Source organism: Paramisgurnus dabryanus, chromosome 7, assembly GCF_030506205.2.
Source record: "Paramisgurnus dabryanus chromosome 7, PD_genome_1.1, whole genome shotgun sequence".
Classification (NCBI taxonomy): domain Eukaryota; kingdom Metazoa; phylum Chordata; class Actinopteri; order Cypriniformes; family Cobitidae; genus Paramisgurnus; species Paramisgurnus dabryanus.
The window spans coordinates 15,734,342-15,749,409 of NC_133343.1; the positions used below are offsets into that span (position 1 = coordinate 15,734,342).

Sequence of the window (15,068 nt, forward strand, 5' to 3'; positions counted from 1 at the left end):
TCTCCTAACCACTAGGGGGGCTGCGATGTTTTTAAGAGAATGCTTTCTGTTGGCAAAAGACGACATTACGTTGGCAGAAGAAGACATTACGTTTTTATCTCTGATAAGGTAAGACGTGATTTTTATTCCGATGTATAATCTTGTTCATCCGTATTTATTATTGATCATCCACATAATTTTTTATAAAGTTTTATGTGTTTGTATGTTACTAGATATGTTTTTCAGTTGTATTTGGGAAATAAGTGTTTAAGTACGTGTTTTTATATGAGGCCTGTTGCGTGAAAGTGTCGACTTATTTCACATGTATATGACGGCGATAATGTTTTGAGAGTAAATATATATATATATATAATATATAGAGCAATATTGTGTATATGTATGTGTGTTTGATTGTGTAAAAATGAACGTCATTAGCATTTAGCTTATAACCTAACTTTAGTCATTTATGTGTTTCTTCGAATCGTTATAGTAGCATGTGCAACTCAAATGTTCACGTGCGCACATGCAAAGTGGATAATGATGACTGGCAAAGAGAAATCATAAAGAGCTGTATTTTCGTTTTTTATCTGATGAATTTGTATAGTTTTATAAAAATAATAAATCTGATTGAAATTGATTTCAAATGTAATATGGTTGTCCAGTGTGAATCATATGTAATGATGGGTATTGAACATAAACAAGTGGGGATGTTGATCTTGTAAAATAAATTGAAAGAATTAAATTATAAAGAAACTTGTAAATTGTTTTAAACATATGTTCTGAATGGGTAACGTTAGTTGATTTAAAAATTGAAAATTTTTAGCATTCATTCAGTCATTTTCGTGTTGTAACGCACCTGCATATTTTATTGTTTGTTTGTTTTAATAAACATTAGGGACAATTTGAGAAATGTTTGTAAATAAACGGATCATCAGCCACATTTAAATCCATGTTAGGAGAAAACTATGGAAGTGAGCATGGTTCATTAGCGGTTTCTTTCCAAACATATCCTCATAAATGCGACCATTTAGATCAGATGGACTGGCATTTACTACACAGTAGGGCTGTCACTTTATATTCGATATTCAAATATGCATTCGAACATGACGTGAAATATCCGTATTTTAACTATAAATAAATCATCCGGTTTTTTAAATGCCATGTGTAGCGCATTTTTTACAGTAACACCTCGTAATAGGAAGGAGGCTTTAATAATAGGAGAGTGAGACCGACGATTGCAACTGTGCGCAAAAGAGCGAGTCAAATGGAACTAAAATGTACCTCATGTGCATGTCAAGATAGAATTATAGTTTGTATATAAAATTACATATTGTTTATAGTGTTAAATATTATAGCAGAGTAAAAAGCGTTAATACGTTCGCATTATGAAATTAGCATGTATGAAGATTATTTCATCATTTTTACAACGCAATGTAAAGTTTATATTAAACTACAACAGCATTTGTCTTGTAAACGGATTTTAAATGATCATGTGCTGACTGTCACATAGACGACAGAGTCAAGTGAGATCTGCTTAACTCAGCGGTAAGTTTAATTTCATCTCAAGTATCAAAGGGTTTGTGCTCTCTATCATTGAAAATGGGCAAGCAAACAGCATGCGCAGGGTTAATGAACTTGTGAATGACGGCTCAGAAACGCGCCGGATTGGCTTTGTATGTGTGCTTGTTGTCAATGACAGTTCTGGTCACAAACACGCTCAAGCGCGGGATATGTGTCCTTGTCAATGACGGGCATTAAATCCGCGGAATTCCGCTGAGTTTTTTTATAGACTGCCTATATACTCCTGTTGCTATTTAAGTTGTCACGTTATTGTTTGTAACTGTTCTGAATCATTTTATATATATATATATATATATATATATATATATATATAAGTTTGTTATTCATAAGTTGATAACCTGCTATTTCAAACGTTAAGTAAAAAAGTAATCCAGACAACCCTGTGTATGAATGTCACTGTTAATAATTTTGTGATTAAATCTCCATTATGATGGGTTTTTGATGCGCGTGGGGGGGGGTGCCTAGATATTCGAATATATTCGGATACATTGCATGATATTCGAAATCCGTTCGAATTTGATTTTTCTCAAAAGTGACAGCCCTACTACACACAGCCGTAGTTCACAGAGAAGCTAGGTAAAATCGCATAGATTATCAAAATCGACTTTCATCGATTATTAACGCAATTTTGCCTAGATTCTCTGTCAACTACACTTTGTGTAGTAAATGCTGCTCCATCTGAAACCAGCTCATGGCAATTTACTTCTACTCAAGAAACCGGCTTTACTGATGAAACATGCATGAGAATCGCAGGTGATTTTTTTTTGCATAGCCTTAACTTGCATTATTAGCTGCGAATATTACACCAGCACTGCAATTCAGTTTTTCAGGATTACCGTAGGTCAGATCTCATATTTATTTAAAAAAAAAAGTGAACATCTGTGCCTGCAAGCAATTAAATGTGCATATTGGGACAATGCAAAGAACTAAAACGCTTGATGTTTGTAGTACTCACTTTATTTAAGATAAGTCATCATTTATCAGCCCTGTTAAATTAAATTAGAAAGTCTGGATTGTATGAACAGTTTGATCCCATGGTGCACATGCAGTCAAGCTAGTCGTTCAATGTTTTCAAAAATTAAAGGGGTCTATTTTACATACAAAAATATGTTCAGCTTACTTCCTGTTCACATTTGGAAAAGAAATACGGTGTACTCGCACTTTATCCTGATTTTTTGGTTCTTTTGAAAAAAAAAATAGCTTTAAAGATAATCCCTGTGAGGGCAATGCCTGTAAGTACAATTAGCTTTTCAAAATCAAATATGTTTTTAGCTCTCAAAATCCGAAACAGTCAGACATCAATTATGTTGTTATCCAGGATCACAGGACAAACATTTTATTGTCAGAGACATCCAAGTAAGCAAATTTTGTACATTTAAATGTAAAGTTTGTAAGATAATTGCAGTAAAACATCCAAAAAGCACTTGTCCAGTGTTATATATTTTGTCCAGCTTATTATTAACAATATCTCTATTGTTTTCAACTACTTGTAAATCATTAGCAAATTGTCATTCTAAACAGAGAGATGGGGCAGAGCAGTGGCCTATCAATGACGTTAATATCCACATTACGTCTCTTTATCTCTCATCTCTACAATGTGTAATGTTTTCCTCCTGTGTGAATGCGCGTTCTTGAGGTTCTGAGTGAGACACGGAGCTGCGTACTGATGTAGATTAACTGAGCACATAGTGATAAAAACGATCAACGCGTTGTTTAAATGAGCAGTAAAAACCCGGTTTTGTCGTGGTTGCACCGCATGCACGAGTGTTTGAAGCCTATGAATGAAAACACGTAATTATTCGTGTCAGTTCACGCGCACCAGTGCAGCGCGTACACTGGCGCGGAGCAGAGTAAGACCTTTAGTCTGTTAGTCCCAGATGGCCCTGGCCCAATTTAAACCCTGCATATGTATCCGAGTCCTGATTGGAAGGTAACGTCTGATTCTGATTGAGTCTGAAACCACGTGATCTGGACCAATTTCCCTATCCCCATCTATGAGTAATAAATTTATTTTGAACATTACACAAACCATCTTATGCAACATTTATAAAATTTGTTTACTTTACCTCATCTGTAAACATGATTTCTCGTTCCAGTCTAATTGATGGCTATTAGCGGTTGAGTTAAAGACAACATATCCCATAATTTTTATGGTCCTTTAGCAAAATAAACTACATGATTGTTATTGTTTGTGTGGAAGGGCGTCATCTAGTGGCACATTATACAAACTTCACCTTTAAGGGCTTCTGTAAAAACATGGTGGAATAAAATTGTGACTTCTTTGCAAGGGGTCTCCGGTTCTATGTAGATAAAAATATCTATTTTTAAAGTTTATAAGAAAAGTGTTAATACCGTTTTTATCGCATTTTAAAACTGCATGTGTGAGGGTGATCTCTAATGTAAACTTCTTTACAAAAATCTTTTTTAGGCTTTTTCCTGAAAATTTTATATTTTGTAAGACAAATATCATTATTTCAGTGGTTAAATTAAGTTAAAAAGGTAAATATTGGACAAAACTTTTTACTTTGTTTGTTTGAAAGCTAAGGGTTTGTTCTTTCATTTGATATATTTGTATGTTTATATATTTATATTACACCTTTTTTCCTTCAAGAAATTTAGTGAAAAGCACAAAAATGCTGCCAGGCAACTGTTTAAAAAAAGGCTGGCAGCAAATTAGTTAATTTAGTACTTAATAATCATTGTAACATATAGTTATTGATTAAATTAGATTGTTTGGTAATATTAATGTTTTGTGAACTAATTTTAACTTTCTTCTTGTTTTTCAGAAGACTTACAGAACTCAGTCTAAGGTATGTCATGTTAAACCCATGATTTGTCTTTGTGAAACTACAGGCAGTATAGTGATCACATTGTTATGGTTACCTTAAAGGCGGAGTTCATATTATCTGAAAAACGCTTTGGAAAAGCAAGTTGGGCCAGTGAGCAGTAAGGGGTGTTTCCACTAACCAACATTGTTGCCAGGATTGCGTAAGCGTGGGGCGGGTCTATCAAAAGAAGGTCCAGATTCTATTGGGGTAAGGGAGTGTTGTTTAAGCGATTTCAATTATCAACATTGGCTTTCAAACGTTGTGGATTCTGCCTTTAAAGGCCCTGTTAGTATTATTTTAAGTGTTTTATTAATCAAAACGAATGTCTGTATTCATAAATATGTCCTCATTGGTGTCAAATGACCTCCGCTAATAAACTGAATTTTCTTTGTAAGAATAGAATTTCTTTTTACTTACATTAAACGGGTAAGTCCAAGTAAACTTCCATGTCATTCTGCTGTATTGATAAACTATAATAGCAGAGAGGGACAAAAAGCACTAATGTACCAACATGTTTCCACAATGCGTTTTAATTAAAATCACATGATGCGGGTGCAATGGACAAGGAGATCAGTGAGTACTTGATGGTTGCTGTAGTTAAAACTCACATTTGGAAATGCTAGGCATTAGAGAGCCGTATTTATTTGAATGCAAAATATAATTTCACCACTAGATGGGGGTAAATCGTACTGACAGTCCCTTTAAATCCATATAAAGATTTATTAAATAGAATTAATATTGTAACATGAACCAATTGTTAACTCAACAGCACAGCCTTTACTTGCTTTTTGGTATTGCTCATTCATCATATATTGTGTCATGTAGTGTGTTTGTGATTTTTATCACTTTTCACTAATAAGTTATTTGTTGTTTATGAAAAACCACTAATCTAAAAGCTGTCATGCTAATGTGACTGTGCGTGGGAATCCCATGAAAGACAACATAAATATTTTAATTGCACCTCAGCTTTGTTTCTGTAAATATCAATGTGGACTAAGGTGCCCACTTGTTGGAAGTAAATTAACATTTACCTGTTTATATAGCGTATTAGGATAATAGTAATGTTACTTTTATTAAATGAGTAATAGTTGTCATTAAGCTATAGTATTTTTATTTTTTTATTGTATTTAGGATATAATTTTTTTATACAGTTACCATAAAAAACATATATAAACGGAAAAGTTTAACATTTTTTTTTTAAAATGATAACATCAAATTATAATTGTTTTAATCAATTGTGCTCCTGTTCAGTTGATAATTTACATTTCCCTAGTATAATTGTATAAATGTTAACATTATTGTATTGTTGAAAAAATGAAAATGAGTTGTTCGAAGCATATTATATATATTATATTATTTTATTAAAATAATGCTCATATAACATTTAAGTAAGTTATATGTAAAAGGTTAGAGTTTAGCAAGTGAAGTTATAAAATAAGCACAATATTTAACTGATGATTTTCTTTGTGTTATGTAATTGCAGATGCCACGTGGAAAGGGTTTCCGGCGGTCCCAGGCAGCGAAAAGAAGGATGGCTGACCGTTATGCTGTTGGTTCCTCCATGGACTTGGCAGAGGTTGTGCCACCTCTTAAAAAAGAGGCACATGTGCCATACTCGGCATTGCTGAGTGCAAATAAGACCAATGTTATTCCAAAGTGTTCAAATGCTCTTCCAATATCAAACAACACTCCTCCAATGTATACCAAAACTCCTCCATTGTATACCAAGACAACTCCAATGTGTACCACAACTTCTCCAATGTCTTCCAAGACAAGTCCAATGTGTACCACAACTCCTCCAATGTCTACCAAGACAAGTCCAATGTGTACCACAACTTCTCCAATGTCTACCAAGACAAGTCCAATGTGTATCATAAATTCTCCAAGATCTAAGAAAACCTATAGTGATATTGTAAAAAGTTTGGATGCCAATAACTCTGATCAGTTTATACAAAAAGTCATACAGGGTTCATTCCATCAGGGTGATGCACGGTTTAGTTTCAACCGTAACAGACAGTGTGCAGTAAATAGCATTATGGCTATAATGATGAGTGAGCTAAAGGATGTGCTGACATGGACAACAGAAGACCTGAATGCTGTTCTAATGAAAGGAGATGAGCTGTACACATGTATGCGACTGCAGGGGAAGATCAATGATGAGACAGGCCGAGGACATGTTTCTATTGCTGAATTGCCAACTGTGCACACACTGTATAATACAATATTTTCAATAAATCGTGCTGAATCTTTCTCAGGTGTTATTGGTGTTGATGTTTACGATAAAGATGTGCAAGATGTATGTATGTCTATAGATGAAGCGCTTCAGAGGACAATGTTAAATGATGATGCATGTTTGTTGAATATTAAAGACTATATTTGTGCAGTTATAAAGGCAGGTACAACATATGCTGTAGTTGATTCTCATTCTCGCAATAGTAAAGGTATGGTACAATATAATGGAACAAGTGTAGTGGTATACTGTGATGACATATACATGTTATTTAATCATGTTGATAATCTTGCAATGTCATTGAATGCTCAGGGAACCCCATTCGAAGTGACGGGTTTGAAAGCATCTGTAATTGGTAAGGCTTCAATTACTAATACAAGTTCATGTGAATCTGGTCAAGAAAGCAGGGTTTCTCAAGTTTCACCTAAATCAACAGGTTGCAAGAGTAAATGTATTAAGGATGATGGTAAACAAACATGTCCAGACAAACCAGTGACACTGTGCAAACTGAATCAAATAAGCGGAGATTCCAGTAAGAGTAAACGTAAGGCTGATCCAAAGGTTGCACATGTGAGCAAGCTGCATAATAATGTATCAATGGATGATGTCATTATTGTAGAAACTGTAAATACTGATTTCAATTTCAAACCTCTAATTTCCATAGATCAGGATGCTTTGTGTACACGTTTACAACTAACTAATGAATCCAATGTGGTACAAGGCGAAACTTTGTGTTTCTTAGGAGAACCATGTAAAACAAAGAGTATCAAACCGGATGGTAATTGCTTTTATCGCTCAATAGCACATGCAGTATGTGGAAATGAAGAGAAACACCTTAAAATCAGACGTGCAGTTGTGAAACATCTTGAAAGTAACAGTTCAAAATTTTTGAGGTATTTAAGAGAAGAGTACAGATCAGTGAAAGATTATGTGACACAATGTAAAATGAATTACTCTGGTTCGTGGGCCACAGAAATAGACATTTTTTGTATGGCTGATTTGCTGAAAATACATATCTTCACTTTTAATGATGACAGATGGAATGTGCATGCACCAACTGGTCAGTCATTTACTGATAATGCAATATATCTGAACCACTGCAATAGTAATCACTATGAAGTTGTTACATGTGTTAAAAATCAGGACAATGTTTGTGCAGAAGCATGCAAAAGTGTAGGACATGATAATAGCATTAAACAGTGTTTACGAAAAAGAAAGTCAAATGAACCAATTGAGCACCTCAAAAATAAGCGAGAACGTGAAAGATACAATAGTGATAATGAATTCAGACAGAGAAAAATACATAACCAAAAATCTAAATATTCTGAAGATATTGACTATAAAGAAAAGAAACTTAAAAATCTCAGAGATAAATATAAGACTGATTTAAATGTTCATCGATCAAAGTGTGAAAAATCAAAGATGAAGTATTCCACAAATATTAATTTTCAGAAATATGTTAAGCTGTATTCTAAGACCAAGTATAAATCAAATGAAGCTTTTAGATCAAGAATGTGTGAATATTCCAAACAAAAGTATTACAGAAATCTAATATTTAAAGCAAAGGTACGCCAGTATTCTCATAAAAAGTATCATGAAAACCCAACATTTAAAGCAAAGGTACGCCAGTATTCTCATAAAAAGTATCATGAAAACCCAACATTTAAAGCAAAGGTACGCCAGCATTCTCATAAAAATTATCATGAAAACCCAACATTTAAAGCAAAGGTACGCCAGCATTCTCATAAAAAGTATCATGAAAACCCAACATTTAAAGCAAAGGTACGCCAGCATTCTCATAAAAAGTATCATGAAAACCCAATATTTAAAGCAAAGCTACTCCAGTATTCTCATAAAAAGTATCATGAAAACGCAACATTTAAAGCAAAGCTACTCCAGTATTCTCATAAAAAGTATCACGAGAACCCAACATTTAAAGCAAAGCTACTCCAGTATTCTCATAAAAAGTATCACGAAAACGCAACATTTAAAGCAAAGCTACTCCAGTATTCTCATAAAAAGTATCATGAAAACCCAACATTTAAAGCAAAGCTACTCCAGTATTTTCATAAAAAGTATCACGAGAACCCAACATTTAAAGCAAAGCTACGTCAGTATTCTCATAAAAAATATCATGGAAACTTAACATTTAAAAAGAGTAAAATACAGAAAGGATGTGCAATGTATGCAAAACAGAAGGAAAGACAGAATGATATTGATTTCACTATTAATCTGTTTCATCAAGAAGTCAGTAGAGGCCCAGAATGTGTTTGTTGTGAATGTCATCGTTTATTGTTCAGAAAACAGGTTATTGAATGTATAAGAGATTGTTATGAACAAAAAGGACACAAAATAGCTGATTTAAGCAAAAGATGTATCACACTCAAGTATTTACATGCATGTAACAATGAATGTAAGTCTAATTGTTATTTATCTGGCAATTTGTCATGTAAATTGTGGATTTGCTATACATGCCATCGAAAAATCCTTAGAGGAAAACTACCTGAAGAGAGTGTTGCCAACAATATGCACTTGGTGGAGATTCCAAAAGAATTAAAATGTTTAAATTCATTGGAACAACATCTAATAGCACTCAACATTCCTTTCTTACGTCTTCTTTGTCTGCCTCGGGGTCAACAGCGAGGTGTTCATGGACCTGTCGTCTGTGTTCCAGTAAATACTACAAAGATGACCAACATTCTTCCACGAAATGAATGTAATGACCATATGATAAAGATTAAACTGAAACGAAAATTAACATACAAAGGCCATTATGAATATAAATATGTCCACACAGATCATGTAAGAAATGCTTTATGGTATCTGGTTAAACACAATAAATTGTATAGTGATGTGGAGTTTAATGAGCAGTGGGTCAACTCATTGAGTGAGCCAGATGATATTCAAAGTAATGCTAATGATGAAATGGATGATGATAATGTATCAGATAAAAGTGGTGATGAAGTTGAAGAATGTGAAGAATTGGAAATTCAGCCAGAAGAAGATTTAAGTTTTATTAAAGAGCAAAATGGTCTTTTGTCAGACACATCACTACAGCCTGTTGATATTGGTTCAGAAGTTATTGATCAGCATTTTCATGATGTACTAAATGTAGCACCAGCTGAAGGTAACAGTCCTGTTAGGTTGTTATCAGATAAAACAAATGAGTCAAAGTGCTTTCCTGTTCTTTATCCGACCGGTGGTCCAACATTTCATGATGCCAGACCAGAAAAAATCACATTGACAAGATACCTGAATGCACGAATACTGAATGCTGATGGACGTTTTGCACAGAACACAGACTTCATTTTTTATGCACAATATATATCAGAAGTTGATCAAATTGTATCTAATGTCTCAATTGCATTACGCAAAGGTTGTGAGAAAGATGAGTTATCAAAGGTAACACCAGATATGCTGACAAATTCTGATAACTTACAAAAAATACTGAAGTATAATGAAGGATATAAGTTTTTGAGACCTGTCAGAGGGACACCTCCGTATTGGATGTCTACACAGAAAGATCTCTTTGCACTGATTAGACAACTTGGCATACCGACTTTCTTTGCATCTTTTAGTTCTGCGGATCTGAGATGGCCTGAAATGATGAACACCATTATTAAACAAGAGGGTAAACAAATCATTGTTGAAGAGCTTGAGTGGTCTGAAAAATGTGCATTTTTGAGACGAAATCCTGTCACTGCAGCGAGGATGTTTGATCACAGATGGCATTGTTTTCTGAAACATGTCATTATGTCTCCAGCTGAACCTATTGGTAAAATAAAAGATTATTTTTATCGTGTTGAATTCCAACAACGTGGTTCTCCTCATGTTCACTGTCTTTTTTGGGTAGAAAATGCTCCAAAGCTTAATGATGATGATGAAGCTAATGATCCTGTGGTTGTTGATTTCGTTGACACATATATCACCTGTGAGACACCACCAGAGCAAGAGACTGAACTCTTTGAAACAGTAAACAGTGTGCAGAAGCACAGTACTAAACATTCAAAAACATGTCGCAAGAAAAATACAGTATGCCGTTTTAATTTCCCAAGACCTCCATCTAGCCGTACCTTTATTACAAGAGCATCTAATGCAGATGAGTCCAAAGGGAATGATGAAGATGAAACAGCAAGTGCAATTATAAATAAAGTTAAAACTGCATTAAACTCTGAAGTGAATTTTGATTCAGTTGATGCGTTTTTTTTATTTCTGGGAATTGATCAGACTGTGTTTGAGAAAGCATACAACAAATGTTCTAAAAAGAAAAGCATTGTCCTGAAAAGAAATATAAAAGATATTTGGGTAAACCAGTATAACAGAGATTTATTGCGTGCTTGGCAAGGGAATATGGATATTCAGTATGTCACAGATGCTTTTTCTGTTGTGGTTTATATTATAAGTTACATCACGAAAGCTGAGCAAGAAATGGGACTGTTACTTCAACGTGCACAAAATGAAGCTATGAATGGTAATCTTGAAGCTAAAGCATCATTAAAACAATTGGGAAGCATTTACCTACACAGTAGGGAACTTTCTTCGCAAGAAGCCGTGTACAGACTGACAGGCATGCATTTAAAGGAATGTTCACGTAAAGTACAATTCATTCCAATAGGACCAAATCCTGTTAAGATGAGTTTGCCTTTGCATCTACTACAAAATAAAGTGGAGAAAGAACAGTCTGATGATGAAAGCAGTTATTGGATGACAAGTGTTGTTGACAGGTACAAGAACAGACCTCATATAGAACCAATGAAAAATCTTTGTCTTGCCAGTTTTTGTTCAGAGTACAGAGTTTTGTCAAAATCTGAAGTTTCTTCACTAAAGCAAGTTATTAAACTCAATAATAATTGTGGTTATGTGAAACGAAGGACACGAACTAACCCTGCAGTTGTGAGATATCCAAGATTTTCACCAACAAAAGATCCAGAAAAATATTATCAGTCATTACTTCAACTTTTTCTACCATATTATGATGACTGTCATCTTAAGCCTAGCAACTATGAGACATATGAGGACTTTTACAACAGTGGTGTCATAAAAATTGGTTGTACACTGCATAAAGTAAAATCAATTGTTGACTGCAACAGAGAATTGTTTGAAAAAGAAAGTGACAAAATAGAAAAAGCTAAACAGCTTTTGGAGCAGGATATAGATTTAGAGGATGCTTGGGCTGCAATATGTCCTGAAACTGAAAAACAACGTCATGAATGTATTGAAATAATGAAGAATAAAGTATCATCTGATGATGACACTCGAGAAGTGATTCCAGATCTTACAGGAAACCCTCAAACTGTTTGTACTATTGAAACCAACCACACTATTATGCCCAGAGACGCTGCATTGGATTTACTACGGTCATTAAATGAGGAGCAATCTGCTATATTCTATAAAGTCCGGAAGTGGTGTCTACAGAAAATACTTGGACAGAACCCTGACCCTTTCAGATTGTTTATTTCTGGTGGAGCAGGAACAGGAAAAAGTCATTTAATTAAGGCAATACACTATGAATCATCCAGACTATTATCTCAGTTGTCTGAAAATCCTGATGATGTTACTGTGCTTTTAACAGCTTCAACAGGAGTAGCAGCTTTTAATGTTGGTGCTTCAACTATTCATAATACATTTTCAATTGGTGCAAATGTCAGATTGCCATATCAGCCACTCAGTGATGAAAAATTAAACTCTTTACGTGTGAGCATTGGTAATTTGCAAATCTTGATTATTGATGAAGTGTCTATGGTTGACCATCGTCTGTTGTCATACATTCATGGAAGGCTGCGACAAATAAAACAAACTGGTGATTACTCTCTTTTTGGAAAAGTCAGCATTATTGCTGTGGGTGATTTCTATCAGTTACCGCCTGTAAAGGGTACTGCTCTTTATTCTGATGCAAAAGGAGTAAACATATGGGAAAACAATTTTGAACTTGCTCAGTTAATCAAAGTTGTTAGACAAAAAGATTCAGCTTTTGCTGAGATGTTAAATCGTCTGAGAGTACGTAAAAAAGATGAATCTCTTACAGCTACTGACATTGCTACACTGAAAAAATGTGAAACAGGGGAAAAATGTAATGATCTTCACATATTTGCTACAAATGCAGAGGTTGATAAATACAACATTGAAAGACTACATGAATGTTGCCCAAATGCAATTAGTATACATGCTCAGGATTATATCAGAAATTCAAAAACTGGAAGAATGGAACGTAAAGTTGGATACCACACTAAAGTTTTCAACTCATGTTTGTCTAAATGTATTTCCTTGGGTGTTGGAGCAAGGGTTATGTTAAAGAAAAATATTGATGTTGCTGATGGTCTTGTTAATGGAGCTTTTGGTACAGTTGTCCATATAAGTGAAAGTCAGAAAAAAGGTGAAGATAATGAGGATTTACCATCAGCTATTCATGTGGAGTTTGATAATCCAATTGTTGGAAAAATTCAGAGACACAGAACAAGTCAGAGATTTTGTCAGAATTCTACTGTAATTAATGTACAAGAAGATCAAGTAACAAATGATGGTGGAATAAGAAGGCAGTTTCCACTCAGATTGGCATGGGCATGTACAGTTCACAAAGTGCAAGGACTTACAGTAGATAAAGCTGTTGTATCACTTAATAAAATCTTTACAGCAGGACAGGCATATGTTGCATTGAGCCGTGTGAGATCTCTTGATGGACTGATTATTGAGGACTTTAAAGATTCTGTCATATTTTGTAATGACAAAATTGAGTTGGCATTAAAAGATATGCCAAAATTAACTTTGGAAAAGTACAGTTTCAGTAAATCACTTGGTACATTTAGAATAGCACTGCTTAATGTACAAAGTCTGAAAGCTCACTTACCGGATGTTACATCACATACAGTTTTGATGAATGCTGACTGTATTTGTTTGACAGAAACATGGCTAAATGTTAATGACCAAGAACCACAGATACCAGGATTTGTGTTCAAAAACAACCCAAGGGCTAAATGTTATGATGACAGCACTGCACTTTTTACTGAATTAAAACATCAGAGAGGAGGTGGAGTTGGAGTTTATTTTTCTGAAAACATTGAGTGTAATATCTTTGTACCTGAGTGTTGCAACTTAGAGTGTTTGTACTTTGTGCTTCCATGTGTCAATTTGACTGCTGCACTTTTGTATAGGCCTAATTCATATAAAACTGATTTGTTTCAACAGCAACTATTACATGTTTTTAATGAGATGGAGAAGCATCCAGGACAAAAGATAATCATGGGGGACTTTAATGAGGACATCTTTACTTCTTCCACAATTATGAAAGTAATGGGACAACATGGATACACTCAACAGGTACAAAATTCAACAACAGAAAAAGGTACACTAATTGATCATGTGTATACAAAAGATATGGAAGGTGTAACTTTTGAAATTGTACAAACATATTACAGTTATCATCAGGCAATACTTGTTACATTAATGTAAAAATACATAGACACTTTATAGGCAACTCGGTTGTCCTATATGTCAATTTGACTATTGCACTTTTCTAAAGGCCTAAATTATTTAATATAACTGTTGTTAAAATAATTAAATTTTAAATCATAATTATATTAAAATAATTTCCAAAAATATTTAAATATTTCGGGATTTAATATATGTTTATTTATACTTTATAAATGTACGTCAGAACATGAATTCAATAAATCCAGCCATAAAGATATATACACCATGTTTATGTGAGATTTAACTATTGATTTGTCCAAAGAACTATAGTTTTCATAAGTTAAAACATTTTGCATTCATTTTTGGAAATATTCCGCCACTTATTAAATAGGGGCTAAGGGAGGACACAAACTATTGGCGGCTCCCTGGGGCAGGGTAGGGAAACTGGGTTAGCTGGTACAGGGGTTGGTTGATAAAGGGGTGAATTATGTGTTTTAGGTTGATTAATAAATAATTATAATGTTATCGTTATAGTCATTCAAACTTCTACAATGTAACATAGATTAAAATAATTAGCTCTTAAAATATATTAGATTAAAATAGATAAATTAACCAACTGAAAAAATGAACAAAATTGTTTGTAAACTAAAAACAACTTTTAAAACTCTGTCAACCAACCCATAAATCCAGTTGTTGTTGAGATGTACTTTGATTAGGGAATGTAGATAAGTTCTAACTCATTTATTCATGCAGCCTTATTTTAAATGTTATTTATGTGTTTTAATACTTTATTTTTTTCCTTTTGTTTATATTTTTTGACATCTTATTTCACAGCTATGACATAATCTACAATGTTTCTACATTATACATGCAATAACTCATTTTTTACAAGGGTCATATGTGGGAGTGTGTTTGGAATGAGGTGTTTTATGAAGGTATGGATGAGCCTTCACTTTTAAAAAAAAATTCAACTTCATTATGCCAAAACAAATTTTAACACTACAAAGACAAAGAAAAAACAAGAAATTGCATCATATGACCCT

The 15,068-nt window shown here is 33.9% G+C and overlaps 1 protein-coding gene and 1 long non-coding RNA gene across 2 annotated transcripts; both read left to right on the plus strand.

The window, feature by feature from the left end:
* The first annotated feature begins 4,311 nt into the window (after positions 1 to 4,311).
* Positions 4,312 to 6,542, plus strand: LOC135734348 (uncharacterized). Its single transcript, XR_010527286.2, has 3 exons — positions 4,312 to 4,370; positions 4,451 to 4,595; positions 5,872 to 6,542. It is a non-coding gene; the product is annotated as an uncharacterized lncRNA (long non-coding RNA).
* Positions 6,543 to 6,912: 370 nt separating this feature from the next.
* LOC135734380 (uncharacterized) lies at positions 6,913 to 14,064 on the plus strand. The gene is made up of 2 exons (XM_065253254.2): positions 6,913 to 6,973; positions 8,666 to 14,064. Exons 1-2 carry the CDS (start codon positions 6,913 to 6,915, stop codon positions 14,062 to 14,064), a joined length of 5,460 nt encoding a protein of 1,819 aa, XP_065109326.2.
* The last annotated feature ends 1,004 nt before the right edge of the window (positions 14,065 to 15,068 follow it).

Bases quoted from the DNA above. Each gene is read 5' to 3' on its own strand.
- LOC135734380 (XM_065253254.2), top strand. From the start codon at position 6,913: ATGTCATTGAATGCTCAGGGAACCCCATTCGAAGTGACGGGTTTGAAA. The intron at 6,974-8,665 runs GTAAGGCTTCAA...CAACATTTAAAG, and splicing joins TTTGAAAGCATCTGTAATTG to CAAAGCTACTCCAGTATTTT.